This window comes from Nansenia antarctica, assembly GCF_963989245.1.
Source record: "Nansenia antarctica genome assembly, chromosome: 3".
Taxonomy (NCBI): domain Eukaryota; kingdom Metazoa; phylum Chordata; class Actinopteri; order Argentiniformes; family Microstomatidae; genus Nansenia; species Nansenia antarctica.
In genome coordinates this window covers 42495408-42513439 of record NC_137688.1, presented here as the reverse complement: position 1 = coordinate 42513439, position 18032 = coordinate 42495408, and the positions used below count along the sequence as shown (strand labels likewise).

The 18032-nt window shown below is 44.9% G+C and overlaps 1 protein-coding gene across 1 annotated transcript in view; it reads right to left on the bottom strand.

Annotated features, from left to right (window-relative positions):
• Window positions 1–18032, bottom strand: part of LOC308154098 (seizure protein 6 homolog) — a gene marked incomplete at both ends in the record, with an annotated part of 52976 nt that overhangs the window by 33088 nt on the left and 1856 nt on the right. The window contains one exon of the mRNA XM_080527276.1: window positions 1515–1704. Within this exon, the coding sequence (XP_080383402.1) occupies window positions 1515–1704 (190 nt within the window). The remainder of the gene's footprint in view (window positions 1–1514; window positions 1705–18032) is intronic.

Here is an 18032-nt window from a genome sequence, read left to right as displayed (position 1 = left end):
AAAAACACTCTCTTATGAGAGGAGAGAGAGGAGAGACACAGGGAGAGAGCAGGGACGTGCGGTCAGGGGAGGCAGAGCCTCACCTGTCATACTCCAATGAAAAAAGCTGTCATGAAAAGTTGTCATGAATTTCTTTTCCACTTATCTGTGTTATACATTTCTGTATTTATTATATTTCTGTATGATTCCAATAATTTGTTATAGTCAAAATTGCCAAATTTGCAGAGCTCCGCTGCAAACACAGGGAGAGATGAAAGGTGATGTAGCAACAACCTCAGCCTCACCTCTGATTGCACAACCTCTCAGAAACTGGATGGAGCGCGGCCAATAAGTGTGTGCCTGTTACAAACATAAAACTGCAATGAAAAAGGGGACATGGGGAGGCAGCTATCACATCTGAGGGTGGGGTATTGAGCCCATGTAATTGACGCTCGCTCTCCCTCTACATTATCTAGCTGTAGCAAATAATTTCCAGCGGCTGCAAAAATGGAAAGTGTTATATGTAATCTTAAAAATGTCTCAAGATTGGACTTCAAAACAGGGAGTGATAAAAAATGGAAGACCAATGCCTGAGCTTAAGGACATTGTCCTTTGAACACTTGTTTCAAATGGAGTGATACTGCAACTCGTCCTGGCTGTCAAAGCATAGCTAGCCATAACACTGTAGCGGGAACATAGATCTGTTTTTTAGGATATTTACTTCATTTACAAGTAAAGTTGTAAATTAAGTAACATGGAGAGAGGAGAGAGGAGTAAGGAAGAGGTAGAGAGAAGACTAACAGTGGAGCTAGAACCTACTACAGTATACCTAACTAAGGAGAAGGTAGGGAGAGAAGGAAAGAGGAAGAAAGGAAATGAGAAAATTATGCAAAAAGGGATGGGAGGGAAAATGAATTTCTTATTCAACAGGCACTCTCGGCATTGTGTGAAATGACATTAGCCTGTCACCATTCCACCACAGTTCATTAGGTCCCAGAAACAGAAGTCACTGGGCTTGTGCAAAGTTGCTTTTCATTTGACTATCATGTGTGAGCAACAAGCCTTGTCACCTTTCTGAAACTGGCGTCTCCTTTTGACATCTCTGATGAATGACAATTAAATGAGCGTTATCACAGCAATTTCCCTTCCTAATTATGCGGCCCATTGACAGCAGTTGTCAATTTCTGGCGAACATAAACACATTATGTTGACAAGTGATAACAGCGATTGTTATCCCCGGTGCACAGAGATTGCTGGCAGAGTAGGGGGGAGACAGCCCAACTTTGTAGGCCCTACATTGAAGTTGGTTCTATAAGCATCGTGAAATTAGATTGGTTGTTTTATGGCTTTATTCAGTTGGTTGCTTCTGAAGGGGTGTTTGATCAGTAGTGTAGTGTACAAATGCTGTTCCATTCGATTGTTGCGTTGCAATTTAGTGTTTTAGTTGTTGTTTTGGTTCTGGTGATATGCTGTATGGTTGGTTGATGTGCTAGTGTTGTGTTGTTTCGTCATGGTGAGGTGAGGTGTAGTCCTACCTTGGTAGCGCAGCAGGAAGGAGCCGGCCCTGTTCTGATGGCTGTGGAAGTGGATGGTGATTTGGTTGCTGCGGCTACGCACTACCAGCCCCTTCATCAGGATGGACTGATTGGCCAACACCGAGGGCTCCCCACCCCCCAGGTCCTCAAATGTCACCCTGTCACCCTCTGATAGGCTCACGTTCATCACCTGGATACACAGACAGACAGAGAGACTGGCTCAGGACAGGACACACCTTCACATACACACTTACCGTGCATTATAGGGACTGTGTACTGTACAGTCATAAGGAAATGGAATGAATGGCCAACCCGTCAGGTGACAGCTTTATAGTATCACATGAGAAGACCTGATGAAGACCAGCTACCACATATCATTGTAGCTACCTGGCTTTTCCAACATTATACAAAGCCAACAGGTCAGTAAGGAAGCATGTTGACAACACTGTGGGTAGTCCCAGTGACAACAGCCCGTCTCCCACCTCAACAGAGGTTACCCTCATATGAACCACCTTTGGGATAAGCCGCCATGTCACTCCACTGGATTTAACTCTCATATTAAAACACTTTACGGTCCCATATCCCTCCACACAAGATCACACTAACCACCTGACTCTGCAAGGAGAGAAATACCTGGCAATCTAACACATCTGAGTGCACAATGGAGCTATACTCATGTTCATATGACTAAAATAGAGTCAATTGCATATCAGTATCCATTAGCTGTTATTCCATCTCATAATTGCTTGACAAGTGGGTGACAAGAGTGTGGCCCTCTGGATCTGTTCCATATGGTTTGTATTCATATTCCACATTGCACATAACTCTTTGATATAGCCTCTTTTATACATCTGTACATTACATACTGTACATAAGCTATCTTAACTGTACATAGCTCATAACTGTATATACCTCTAAACTACCGGACATGCCTTACTGTACCTATCACTATCATTGTCATGTTTTTATATCATGTTCTTATAAATCACAATTTGCACTTCTGGTTAGATGCTAAACTGCATTTCTGGTTAGATGCTAAACTGCATTTCGTTGTCTGGGACTTAGTACTCTGCAATGACAAAAAAAAAGTTGAATCTAATCTAATCTAATATGGAGAATAGATGCGTCACTGAAAAGAATGGGGAACGGATGTGTCACTGAGAATAATGAAAAATAGCTGAAAGAGATGAACAGGACTGACCTGAGGTGAAAAAGAGGCCTGTTGTAACAGATAAAGAGCCTAGAGTTAGAGTTGCAATGTAGGTGCAGGTTGACTGTCACCACTGAGCCAGGAAACAAGGCTGGACAATCTGACAGGCATATCTGTGTATCTATCAGTGGCATGTCCTCCCTCAGGGATTTAGTCTAATAATCTGATACCGACTGTATGCAAAATCTCCATGACCTGTATCTAGGTACAAGGACACTGCGACAATCACAACAGGTGAGGACGTAGCAGTGTAGGGCAACCAGCAGTAATGTACTGTTAATGAACTCACGGTACATCGCTGGATAATAGCCCATTAAAACAGAGGACAACACACAGTAATCACATTATCCTGAAAGCCCTGTGATAATAGAACGCTTCCAGAATATTGTGAGGCGTAATCCAATTAGTGTTGGCGTTAGTCCCGTCTGTCTACTTTGCAGTAATCTCTGGGATCTGTGTACGTCTGTCAAACAACAGCAGTACTGTTGTTTTATCTACATGAGGTCAACAGTATTTATAATGGAACTTAAAGCAAAATGGCTTAGACCTACATGTTTATAAATACTGTGTGTACTGTATGTACACAGGTAGTGTTAATATAGACCTCCCCCCCTACCCACTTCAATCGACACACAGAAATGCTTGGAATGTGTTTATTTATAGCCTACTCTCTAAATAAAGCATAGACACATAAAAGCAGTTCCACATACAGTAATTACTTAATGTAAAAAGTGTCGAATAAATTTACGTCAATTTCACAATGCATCACCGGAGTATAGGACGTTCACTTTGTGTGTCCATCAAATACTGTAACTCGATTTAACTTCACACAAACCCCAAATTTAAAAAGAAAGAAAACAACAAAGAAAAAACCCACACAAGCAACAGAAATTCACGTGAGAGTATCAACTCTGAGAGAGCGGTAGAGAGTGAGAAAGACAGAGATAGCAAACACCGCTCTGTGCTGCATGCTATTTAAAAGCAACAAATGACAGGTAAATAATTCATACGACACTTCCTCATAAATAAACAACGGGTTCTGAGAGAGTTTGGAGGATACGCATCTCTGTGTTACTGTGAAAGAACAGGGAGAGATGAGATATCAATGGATGAAAGTGAGCGATAGAGGAATATTATAGAAAATATAGTTGTTTCCCGCCTTTTTTCCTGTACAGTGTGTGTGTGTGTGTGTGTGTGTGTGTGTGTGTGTGTGTGTGTGTGTGTGTGTTGAAGAGAGAGCCCCACTAAACAAAGCACGTTCTCTGCTCTCTAAGCACTCATCTCTTCAAAGGAGCCTCAGTGGAGCTCTATCAGCAATCTCTCCCACAAAGCTGCTCTAATCATCACTGATGCTTTATCACACATAGGACCTTTCACACACACACACACACACACACACACACACACACACACACACACACACACACACACACACACACACACACACACACACACAGCAGTTAAAAAGTGCATTTAAGTAAGGGGAGATCCAGTCTGTGTCTTTCTGTGTCCCTCCTCCAGCAAAACACTGCTGTGCTCTATTCATCCTGTCACCTAACTCTCCTTTTCCACCGTACAGAGGAACAGGGGGACGAAGAGAGAGAATAAGGTCTCCCATAATTAGGAAGTTCCATTCCCTCGTTCAGAATGTCCCACATTTGTGTGTGTGTGTGTTCCTATGTGTGTGTGTATGTGTGTGTGTGTGTGTGTGTGTGTGTGTGTGTGTGTGTGTGTGTGTGTGTGTGTGTTGCTAATTAAAGAGAGTAATTAAGAGGGAGGTGAGTAAATGATGGAGCACTGAGAACATCTGTTCTAGACTGGAGAACTGGGCCATGGCAAGGAGAGACCGAGAGAGAGAGAGTTAGGGAGGAAGAGAGAGATAGAGAGAGAAAAAAAGAGGCAGAGGAGTTGTCCCACAGCCCCATGAGGGCTAGAGAGACACAGTTCTGCTACATAAATAGCCTGTCTACTGAGAGGCCTGTCTGAGCCATCTGTCCAGGGACACAGGGGGCAACCTGCAGACACAACACACACACACACACACCACACAAACTAGATACCACACACACACACACACACACACACACACACACACACACACACACACACACACACACACACACCACATATTATGGGGGATAGATCACACACCATTGATTAACCATATAGAGTACCACACACAAGCACACATGCACAAACGCGTGCGCGCACACACACACACACACACACACACACACACACACACACACACACACTCACACAAGGGCCAGATAGAGCAGGCCACAGGCTTTGCAGTTGGCACACAGTCGTATCTCTGTGACTGCCTAAACCTTTCAGGTACGGGTAAGAGAGACATTATCCTAAGTGCATTCCTATGCTTGTCCTTGAAATGCCCTGAGTGGTCTGTCACACACAAACACCGCGATCACACAGACCTGAGGCCAATGGGACGGTGGAGAGAAGCTCTGGGATTAGAAAGGCTCTTTGAAAGGAAATTGAATGCTGTTTCACACTGGGCCAAGTCTGTCTCCTGTCCTCTTTCTATTTGACCACCTGAGTAATTCTGGTTTCCAGATGCACGATGAATGCTGATCTGAGGAAGGTCGTTTGAACAGAAACGAGCCCAGAGATGAGTGTATGGGGCGGTAGAGGAGTGAGGACCAGGAAATGATACATTGTTAGAAGAAAAGGCAATTGCAGAATTAATCAAAGTCTTTGAAATAATGTGACACGGCCTAGTGAAAAGGTCGGCAATTCTCAAGTCATGCAAATGACTCGTTAAAGTTAGGAGTTTTCCGTTTTTTTGCAAAAAAAGTTGAAGTGTTTAAGAGCCCACTCGATATAACAAACAACAGTTTTAGGTTTTGTGAATTGGATTCACTGTACCGTCTGCTGTAAGCTACTGGGTAGGCTACTGGGATACACGGCTTGTAAACAAACGTACGTTTTAGGACGTGTTCAAAAGCAAGGACTGTGTGATCATCTAATTATGTGTATGTATGTGTTTTTAGCATGTTGATGTGATGTTGATCAACATGTTGTGATGTGCTAAACATGCAGTTAGATGTTCATAGTTATGTACCTTCTTAGCTGATAGCTACTAGCAGCTGTTTTGCGTGTGTTTTAATTCAGAGCGAGATTCTCTGGTATTTGGTTTGAGGTGTACCAATATTCAAATAAGCATCTTTTGACGCATCATTTGAAAGCTTACAATCAGCACTTTCTTAAACTGAAAAATGACCTTGCCCTACTTGAGACTATTTCAGATGGTTTCATGAAGTCAAGGTGAAAACGTCTAGTACTCTGTCCCGAGTCCCTAGTCTCTGTTCATAGTTGAGATCAGTTCGGGTTGTTGGTTACACATGGAACTGAAAATATAAAGCCTCCATACAAAATATGGATATCATCATGTTTTTTTCCCTATAGTCCTATAAACTGTATACTGGTACAGCAGGTTATGTATTTATCATAATTTGTATGTTTAGAACATGCTAATATATTCTCCATTTCGGTTCACATCTCTCTGTGTGGTGGAATATAAAACCCCAAGCTAAGCTTCACTCGTCCTCCACTACGTGACGGAACTTTCACACGCTTCCTGTGTCTGCACTTATCTCATTTTAGCATTCACCTCACCCATTTCTTTTCCATTATCGCCACAATCCCTATACGCCTGTCGGAAAATTGGTTTTATGCAACACGCTCGAATGAAGCAGGAAAATTGTAGAGGAAGGAAAAAAAACTATTGTGGAGGAGGGAGACGCTGATGTGGAAACAAGAGTAAGGTTATGGGGTAAATGAAAAACATGTTTAGATGGACAGCAGTGTACAATCAACAAGCCGCTTCGTTATAGAATATGAATTACCTGCATGAGGTTGAATGCAAAGGTGAGTAAAAGGCATAGGATGTAATCATTTTTAATAAAAACTGTACCAGGGAAATTCCATTAAGGTCTGTTTAACTGTTATGAAAGAGGTGAGAAAATTGTGATTTTACGACAAAAAAGGGCTGCCTAAACAACGCTTCTTGCATGCAGCGAAGATAATGGGCATTCGTTGCCACAAATTGGATTTAAGAATACGTTTGGCATAGACAATTTGTCTTTTAAACTACTGCTTTCCTCTGGGTGCTGCTGGTTCACTATCATTTCAGACAGAGAGGAGACAAAGGACTCTGACACCTTTCCACTTGTATTGCAGCTGAGGGGATGCAGAGATAGAAACTGACACTGGGTTAATGCTATCAGCAGGAGGTGGTGACCCACTGACAGAGCGTTCTCAGTATTGATCCTCTCAGTTCCTGACTCCCCCTGACCGTCTGCTGGCGATGAAAAGCCTGGATCAAAAATGTAATGGTTACAATTATCACCACCTTTATGACAATTTTCATCCTAATCCTCCTTCTTCATCATCATCATCATCATCATCAGCAGCAACATCCAAAGTGTCACAGTAATTCAGATTATTGGCAACATTGTCACTAAGCAAAACATTTGTAAAAATGTTTTGCCTGTGATGGCACTTCAACGGATAAAGTTTATCATGCATAGTACGGTATGTAATCTAGCTAGATGTCTAGTCCACCTCTGCATCCATGGTATTTTAACCTGCTTTCGCTGCACAGTTAAAGTAAAGCTGCTTCTCCTCTATGCTATTAGTCAAAGAGTAGAGAGCAGAGACCTAGAGAACCATGAGTCATCAGATTAATCTCACTGTTATTAACTGAACTCAGCTCTGTTTGTCTTAATGAGCTGAATCAACATGAGAATGCTCATTATCTGTCAGAGAACTGCAGCTATGTGCTACTTATCCTGTTATTAACCTAGCTTTTTATTCTCCATGCTAATTCTCATCTCATCTCATCTCATCATTCTCTCATTCTCTTCTTTCCCTTCTTTCCATTTTATCTTCCTTCTCTCATTTATGTTTGACAGTAGGTCTCTCTTTCTTACTCTCTCTCTTGCTCTCTCAGAAAACCTTGTGAAGCCGACACCTCCTGCATATCTATATCTCTTCCATGATTTTTCTCTCCTTCATTCCAAGTTGCGTTCGCTGAGATTTTAAGAACAGGAGTGAATATTGTCTGAAGTCTCAGAAAAAGATGTAATGGGAAGGAAGAACAGTGTGAGGGTGGAGAAAGAGGGGAGTTAGAGGAGAGGGAGAGGGGAGCATAAGTGAAGCACCATACAGCGGGGTGAATCAAAGGCAGATGAGCAGTCTGCAGAGTGCTGATAGCTGATCCGCTGAGGCCGACTCACCTCAACTAGAAAAAATACATTAAAAAAACACAACCAGAAAGGATTCTAAAGTGCTGCGCTGCACTCACTCCACATCTAAAAGCACCGGCTCAGCCACATTCGCCAATTTCAAATCCTCCACCAACAATAACAAGGTACAACAGAGGCAGCCTAGTGCAAGGCAGAGGGGGGGAGTGGTAATGGACTTCCCATCCTCTCCTCTTTTCTTCCTTTCACGCTCTCCCCCTCTATCACTCTCTAACTTTCAGTTATGGCATGGAGATTTGGCCTCTTTGGCAGTGAGTGTGACTATCAACTTCTAGAGAGTGGCACTCGTGTCATAGCTGTCACCATGGGGAAGCTGTCACAGAGCGAGGCCAGCGCTTGCATCTGTTACCTAGAACTGACTGAACAGATAATATGTATGTTAGGGAACAAGGAGAATAGGCCAATATAAGAGGTACTGCTACTTAATAAGTTGAATGTCCAGAATGTGAGATACCCCTGGTATCTATCCCACGTCTTGGCCACACTGATGCCGGGTTCAGAGAGGTTGGTATTGTGTTCCAGAAAACAGCTTCTGCATGTTTAAGCCTCGTCTCATCTCAGTGAGGGAGCAACACTGAGAACAACTCTGTCGTTAACAGTCATCCAGGTGTTCAGGAGAACTAGTACTCAGTGATGCAGACAACAAACAGTTACAGGGATATCAAAGAGCCGGGCTCTTAAGTGCATCTGTTCCTCTCTCCCACAGCCTCAGAGGCCACGTATAACCTGCTAATTGCCCCTCTCTCAGCTCTACAGTGATACCACGCAGGCCTCGGGCAGACCCAACAACAGAAGGAGAACACCTATTAAAGGCATTGCCCTGTACAAGCAGGTCCTGTAAGAATGAGAGGATGGGGATGGATCACAAAAAAGACACCACACCATGTCACCAACACTGACCCTCAAACACCCTCTACTTGAGATTGTATATTCCTTGTAGAGGGGGCTCTAGCCCCCTGAATCGTGGCAAGACGAGACAAGCCCTCCGAGTTTACATTGGACCTCTCATGGGCCAAACCCATAGATGCAGGTGGAAAATTTGGGCCCTGCACTTGGTGTAGCAAATCCCTGCACAACTGAAGGCACCGAGGTCATGCACGAAGAAGCTGGGCTATCTCGCCTTGTCTCCCGGGTCAATGGGGGGCAATCAGAAGAAGGGATAGACCACGCCTCACCTCACTCACTCTCTTCACTCTGTCCAGAGGGGGGAGATATAAGGCTGATAGGAGGGAACGCGTAAAGGAGCACCACCAGTCTGGTCACTGGTGAGCCAACATGTCAATGAGTGTTGTGATCTGTTATCGCTAATAACAAACAGCAATGCATGATGTCCTCAGATGCGTAAAGATCTATTGAAGCCCTGCCATAACGTTTCCAAATCTCCTGGACGACATCCAGATCGCGGAGTCGCCATTCCCCTGCTAGGGTGCTTCTCCGCGACTGTAAATCTGCTCCCAAATTCAGTCTGCCTGTGTTGCTCTGAGAGACAACAGATGGCCGCTGCTCCAAGGCAGCAGTTTCTGTGCTATGCTCAGGAGACGCTTGGAGCGCGTCCCTCATTGGCAATTGATGTATACCACTGTGGACGTGTTGTCCGACCTGACCAGGACATGATATCCCTGTAAAAATGGGCACACATGCTGGAGGGCTAGTAATGAATGAATGAATGAATGAATGGTCTTTATTGTCATTAATACAGTACAGGTACCATACAACGAAATTTAGGAGGCGGGGCTCCCCTGGTGCTTGGAAAAAAGACTAAAAACAAGAAGGGGAAAAAGCTGGTTTACATAAATAAAGGCTATGTACACTATCCACTATACTATACTACTATACTATACAATAAAACACTGTGCTGTACTCTATGCTATGCTATAAATATCCTAACATTTCCTATATCTGAACCTTATGTACACAAGGGTTGTCATATTGCACATAGTGTTATTGCACATTCATTTAAAGTGTCGCAGTTTGCAGGTTTGAAATGTTCACAGTTGTATTTCAATATTGCACTTATGTTTACAATCTAGTAGCTGCCATCAAATTGTCTAGATTGTCCAGGGCCTAGAACCTAGGTCTTTGCTGTGTTCAGGGCCTGAATGGCCCTAGGGTAGAAGCTGAGCTTCAGTCTATTTGTCCGTGCGAACATGGTCCTGAACCGCCTGCCTGAGCGCAGCCGAACAAAGTGTTCGTTCCCAGGGTGGGATGGGTCCCTGGAGATCTTGGAGGCCTTCCTGAGGCAGCGTGTGTTGTACAGCTCTTCCAGAGAGGGGAGGGGGGCGCCGATGATCTTCTGGGCCGATCTCACGACTCTCTGTAGCGCTTTCCTCTCTGCGGCTGTGCAGCTGGAGAACCACACGCAAATGCAGTAGGTGAGGATGCTCTCCACTGTGCAGCGGTAGAAGGTCACAAGCAGCTCCTGTCTGAGGTGGTATTTCCTGAGGACTCTCAGGAAGTAGAGCCGCTGTTGTGCCTTCTTGATGATGGCTGCTGTGTTGGTCCTCCAGGACAGGTCCTCCTGTATGTGCACCCCCAGGAATCGGAGAGTTGAGTTGTCTAACACGGTGTAGAGCTTAAGAATGTTGATGTAGGCTGAACTCCTAGAGTCTGACCTTTGTGAACTACTCCCCCATCTCTGTACACTACTTTGTGTGATAGGATGCTCTATACGGAGAATCCTATGGCAGTGGAGAGACCCCTAATTACAATGTGAAGGGACCCCCTCTTTACTCTGTAACGCCGTCTGGCACACTGTGGAGACTAACATACATTTGTGCTGATGTGGAGAAGGATCATGGTGGGGTGCTATGACCCATTACTGAAAATCTTGCATGAAAAGGAGCCCAAGCGCGACTACCACAATCAAGGAGGCCATGAGCCTCAGACACATCCATTACAAAACACATCGAGACATGGGTGAAAAGCCTCTTGCCTGTCCGTCATGGGGGCAGCTGTGAGCATGCTTTTGGCATCATTCATCCTGAAGCCTAGGACGAGCAGGTGCTACAGCAAGAGTGTTGTGTACTCAGCTGCCTGATCCGAGGTGTCTGCACATACAGTATCAACCATTTGGAAGTGAGGATCCTCAAGCTTTTTTCCTGAGGGGAAATAATGGTAAACGGACTGACTGATATAACACCTTATTCCAAAGCATTTTACAATGGCCTCTCATTCACCCGTTCACACAGCAATGGCGGCAAGCTACCGTGCAAGGCGCCGACCCGCTCATTGGGAGCAATTTGGGGTTCAGTGTCTTGCCCAAGGACACTTCGACATGTGGCCAGCCGGGGCTTGAACCGCCGATTTGTCGAACTTGTGATCATTAGACGCTGGTTCTACCTCTTGCGCCACAGCCGCCCCTAGCGGAAAGCAGCTAGGGTTGCTTCGGTACACTTTGTGAGTGTCCGTGGGGGACAGACCAAAATGGTAATGTTAGATATTGATAATTTGCTCCCTCCAGGATAAATATGTTAATGCAGAACTTTTAGGTCAACCATGTTAAACAATTTGTTGGGTCGAATAGACTCCAACAGAATGTGATGAGCGTGAGCGTGAGCTTTCCGAAGTGGTAGATCCGTGAGCCCCTATTGAGGCAGGATCAGCCATCATGACGGAGGCAGTTTAATTTAACAGTTGTTGCCTTGGCGTCGAGGTACTCAGCCAATGACATCTCCATGGGTGGGATGGAGTTCCAGCCCGCTGACTCCGCATCAGCCATATCCAAGTGGCTGCAGCCAGATCTGAAGATGATGGATGTGAGGGGCTTATCTCACGTTGACTGAATCAGGGATAAGCAGTCTAGGAAGACAGGCATGTGCATGCACACAGATGGGGGTTCACCTGCTGAGGTTAGACCGTCGAGCCTAGACTTCTTCATGGGTGGAGGGGGCCCAGGAACTTTGAGACTGAGTTTCACTGCAGCATGCCTGAGTGGTTGCAAGAAAGCAAAGTCAGGGATAGACTCCTCACCACACTCACTTGCCTGTGTAACAGGTTAAGCAGAGGGGAGGGGCTCTTTTCCAAAAGCTTCCTCCATTTGTCCCTCTAAGAAATCGTTGTTGGAAGCAGGGGCGGATTTAGGATTGTAGGAGATCGGGGGCTTAGCCCAGAGGGAGAATATAATGTGCGCGCGGAGCGCGACGGAAACATTTGCCTTCAACCTTCAACTTACCACCACCTTAAAGCGGACAAAAGGCACTGGAGAACACATATACATTCACACCCTTTAATGAAGCAAACTAATTGTGGTGGTTCTGGGCACAGAGGGAGGTCAGCACACGTAGCTCCCCCTGCAGGCCAGAATGCGCCATTGGATAGCAGCTGACCTGTATTACAAAATAGACAGTAAACCCACACACACACACACGCACACACACACACACACACGTCAGTCACCATCATTTATATTTGTATAGAATTACATAATTGATGGGCTGAGGCTAGTTATGTTACAGTATGTATATCAGGGCAGACTCTGTGCTCACCACTTATATTGTATTTAGAGTCTTGTCCTGTGTTATATGACGATATATTACATGTATTGTTGGCCTGTGTATAGTATTGTGAAATCAAATTCCCCCTGGGACATTAAACAAACTTAGTTAGTTAGAGTTACATCTTAGGATAGATTTGAGTCATGTTTTGTATACATACATACTACCATAAGGGCATACTTAATGTGGTTACTCCATGTTTACTAGCTGTAACATTAACGTTACATCATTCTTTTTCACTTGTTACTCAGTCAACCAGAGTGCAGATATCAAAGACTATCAGCCACTTATTCACTTTATTTGTATAAGTATTATCCTTTGTTTGATTTCTTACCATGTACCGTAACAGTACCTTGCTATGTTTCATTTTCATTATAACATAACGTTATGTTATGATAGCCAGCTAGCATTAGCAAACCGGAAAAGTAGTGTCAGTGAGTCAGTCACCTTTCTAATAAGATTCACAAACCTGAAACATCATCTATGTCATCACTGCTGGTGATGTCATTGTTGTCAGCTGCTGATACTGCTGCTGCAACAGTTCTTGGCGCTTGTTTTGTTGAAAAAAACTTTCGGATATCCATCCTTACAATTTTGCAAGTCAGGCACTGATTGAGATCACTTCTTCTTCAGGGCAGGGCAGGCTACGCAGTACGCAGGCTAATGTCGCGCAGCGGCTGCCTCTCTGTTGGACTCCGGTACTGCACGTTTTTTTTCGAAAGTAAAACATTCAGGGCTTTTCAGAAAACATCCGGGGCTTGAGCCCAAGTAGCCACCCCTTAGCCCCGCCCCTGGTTGGAAGCACAACACGAGAGGTCGCTCTCATTACTCTCATAATGAGAAAGGTCCTCCTGCTGCTTTACCCCGGGGTTCCCCAGGCTGCATGGGTGCCTGCTGAGAGAGGAGAATTGCTGTGAGGCCTCACAATATGCACTCCTCATACAGTCTATTCGCCAGCTCTACACTCCCAGCGAACTTGGCTAACCCTACCCCTCCACTGCAGATTCCAAAACGTCAAAATGCAAGCAATACTCACAAGACGAAGGATCAGAGGCATCTTTAATGCCAAAGGAAGCGGGATAGGTGGGATGGAAATCCCAAGGGGCGGCAGTTAAGCTAGGTTCTATTGGAACACTACAAACAGGCTTGGCGTGAACAGGGTTCCAGCGGATACGGTACGCAAGGGTGCATATCCCATAGTGAGATGTCGAACCGAGTCAACTGATAGAGAACACCAGGTCACTGGCCCAGGGAGAAGAGAGGGAAGGGCTTGTCTGACACCAGAGTAGAGATGTACCGTGCAGAGGAGCAGGAGTGGAGCAGAGCTTGCTTTAAAGGATGAAGTGGTGTAGCTGTTTGACGGCTGTTGAATGAGTCTTTTTCTGACTGAGTGCTAACGTCAGAGCCATAAGGGAGAGGCAGCTGAGCATCTCATCTCAGGGAGATAAAATACAGGTGTAAAACTACTGGATCAGTGTGAGAGTCCTCACAGGGTTCCACACACTCTCTACTGAGTTAGCGAATAATCTACAGCAGAGACATGTTCTAACATCCACTCCCCAGAGGCTGATAAAAGCCAGAAAGAGCTAGTGTAAATGTTGTGTGAAGTGTTAGAACTGTGGAGGAGTAGCATGTAGAAATATTTGCATTCAATATTCAAAGATTGCTGAGTCGAGTGGACAAATGAAAATGTATAAGAAGGCCTATATGATTTATGGATAAGAGAATGTTAAAATAAGTCTCTTCTGTCACTAAAGGGTACAGTAGAGGCAATGGAGTTGGCTCTTCCTATTCTGCTGTAACTGGTGGAACTCATCTCCTCTCCAGCAGTCAATACGATCTTGACGAGCTGCTGGTATCTCTTTGATCAACATCCGTCCTGGTTCTCATCCTCAGGTCTAATCCATTGCCATCTTCAATTTCTCTCTGGGGGAAGAGGCAATCATCAGGTGCAGGACATTTGATGGAACTTGAGAATGAGCTTGAAGGCATAGCAGTTCATTACAAGGGCCTTTACCCACACAGCATCTCTGACTGATACACAGCACAATGACAGGGGTATTGCAATGGACCTGTCAGCCTGACCCCCATAACCCAAATCACTGTTCACTTGTTACATACACCAACCCTGTAGTGCAGACCTGTTAGCATTTGGCCTCAACATCTAATTTAGCCTATATCAAATATATCTGCTTTTCTCTCTCTATTGCAGAAGCCTGTATTCATACAGTACGCTGTATCACAGAGGAGCCATCACAGTGGAGGAGAACCTGCTCTCCCCAAACGATGACAGGTAATTAACAGCCCCATGTTTTCACCACAAGCCTCCTTGTTATGATTGAGTTGTCGGCTATCAGGAGATGAGTGGAGTGGTCTGGGTTATTGATTCCGGTCTCTCCAGCAGTAAAAAGCCTTAGCCCTATGCTTCCCTGTACTGCTGCAGTACTAAACCACCCAATCAGCTAAATCCTGAACTCTGCATTTGTTAAGACAGGGAGCTACTGTGCAATTAACATGCTTAGCTCAGCCCCCTCTCTCCTCCACCACTCCATGTTCTAATGAACAAGTCAAAGGGTAAAGACACACATGTTTATGCTAATGGCCTTCATTGCACATGACTCATCATAGATGACTGAGGTTGAATGTGTTATCCTCGACTGCCACCTTTGTGTAACCTTCCTCCCTCTTGAGCTAATTCTAGTGCCATATTTAAATTTTCTCTTTCTTTGGACATACAAGGAATACTTAGGTTATGTCAAGGTGTGTGCACAGTGGACTAGAATTTACATACAAGATGAACATCTACATGGCACACCTAGAGAGGAATGGCAAAAGGAAGCCTCTCAGACCTTCAATAAAGTGCAGGGATGACACTGTGACAAATGTGTCCCTTCAATCTCAGCCATCAGTCCATAGAGAGACAGAGACTGTAGATACGGTACTTTATTGAATTGTTCTGGGGTCTACTTAAACCTATTGATCACTTAGTCAATACCCTGCACTATCCATGACTTTAAAGGCCTGCTTATAGACCCTCTCCCACCCAGACCTGGGACTGACTCATCTGTTAACTGCTGGCATCAGCTAGGCATGGATGTGTTGCTGCTTGGCTAAATAGTATGACCAATTAGAGAGGTGAGTTCATATAACCCTTGCTCAACAAAATAATTAACTTTTTTATTGCTGTAATATAAACAGTTGTGCCCCTTGTAATATAATCCTACTTGCAATCCCACATGTCAGTTTCAATCAAAAACAATCACAGAACAGAGAGAGAGAGAGTGAGAGAGAGAGAGAGAGAGAGAGAGAGAGAGAGAGAGAGAGAGAGAGAGAGAGAGAGAGAGAGAGAGAGAGAGAGAGAGAGAGAGAGAGAGAGAGAGAGAGAGAGAGAGAGAGAGAGAGAGAGAGAGAGAGAGAGAGAGAGAGAGAGAGAGAGAGAGAGAGAGAGAGAGAGAGAGAGAGAGAGAGAGAGAGAGATCGCAGCCCTGGGTTTCACAGCCCTGCAAGTGAAGTGGCCCCAGCTGGCTGTTTTAAATCAGAGGAGACTGTCATGACCCTTCATGCTACCTCATCTCTCCAAAAGGTTGTGAAGCGAGAGTGGAGATTGATAAAGGCTCACCTCAGGATCAGCCCTGTTCTGGTGATGAACTCTCTCTCTCTTTCTTTCCTGGCACAGACAACCCCACCTCGCTGCATCTACCTTTCCATTCTCTATCTCTCTCTCTCTCTTACTTGCCCCATCTCTTTCTCTCTCTCCATCTCTCTCTCTAAGACAGAGCGTGCAGACATTGCCACACTAGTCTAAGGCCCTTGACAGGACCCGCCCTGCATGAAGCTGTGTAGGTGGAAGGTGGCATAGGGACTTTGGTTGAGGGTCGACACCAGTTGTCAGTCAACTGCTGGTGAGATGGAGGCAGAGCTTGTCTGTAGACAATTGGATGGCTTCATAATAAGCGTAGCCTTTCTGTCTCTCTCTACCCCTCTCTCTCCCTCCCTCTCTTTCTCTCTGATGGGGCTATACAGGTGTGGGTAACAGGCCACAAGGCAGGCAATTTAACAGAGAGAGAAATTGTGGACAAGGAATAATCCACAACAGTCCTTATCTTTATAAAGCCCACATCAAAAGAACGTCTAAATCCATCGTAAAACGGATGATCAACTGGGCCATTCAGACCCATCTTCGACACAGTCTGGTCACCTCTGGTTTAGCAAACACCTTTGAAGTAGATTAATCCTAGAGATTTGCAGATAAGAGGAATTATAAACGCGACACCAATCAGCTACAGTATCGAGCCCTAAAGATATCCTAAATGTAGAGGGGTGCCCTGCCTTGCATTGTCTGAGTTCCACATTATATGTGTCAAGTATCTTGTGAATAAAGCCTGTTTAATTAAGTTAAGAGGAGCTGGAGAGACATTTTAACAGGAGGGCGTTTAAAGAGTGACGTAAGCAAACAAAAGGAGAGGACAGATAATCCATTATGCAATTCATTACAGGAGGAACTTGAGAGTGAAGGATAGATGAAGGCTTATATACTGTAAATGTATACAGAGAAATGCAGGAGAAGGACAAATCCACAAGAGTCCTTATCTTTATAAAGCCCACTTCAAGGAAACCGTTTAAATCCATTTTTACCATGAAACGGATGATGAACTGGGCCATTCAGACCCACGTTCTATACAGCCCTCTGGTCTAGTAAACACATTTGAAGTTGATATATATGTCTATATATACTGTACGTGTTGTCTCAGGTGGTAATACGCATAGAGCATGCTTCCCATACCCCTCTCTCTCTCTCTCTCTCTCTCTCTCTCTCTCTCTCTCTCTCTCTCTCTCTCTCTCTCCCCCCCTCCCCCTCTCTCTCTCTCTCTCTATCTCTCCCTCTCTCTCTCCCCCTCTCTCTCTCCCCCTCCCCATCTCTCTCTCTCTCTCTCCCTCTCTCTCTCCCCCACTCTCTCTCTCCCTCTCTCTCTCTCTCTCTCCCCCTCTCTCCCCCTTCCTCTCTCTCTCTCCCTCCCTCTCTCTCGCTCTCTTTCTCTCTCCCCCACTCTCCCCCTCCCTCTCTCTCTCTCCCTCCCTCTCTCCCTCCTGCTTCACCCAAGACGTGAAGCAGCTGGGATACATCATGGTGGATGATTTGTGGTACATCTTCATTTTCATCCAACATATATTAGCGCAAGCATCTGGGAGGTCAATGAGGTAATGGCTGTTGTATATTTTATGAGAGCAGGAAGCAGAGACAGAAAGTTAATCATGTGGATGAGAAGGGGGGTTTCAGGTGGGGGGTGGACCACTCTTTAAATCACAGCGTCAGCCTTCTAAAAGGTCAGATGCTGCACAATGACAGTAAATACCACGGTGAGCGAGTGGATAGAGTGGCTATCATCATGAAGCACTGTCTGGGAGCCAAATGGCCATTTTGGATGTGACATTGGATATCTAATTTGCTATTTTCTTTGCAGTGTTTGTAATTCTAAGAGAGAATAAATCACAAATGATGTAGACTTACAGATTATTTATTTGAAAAATT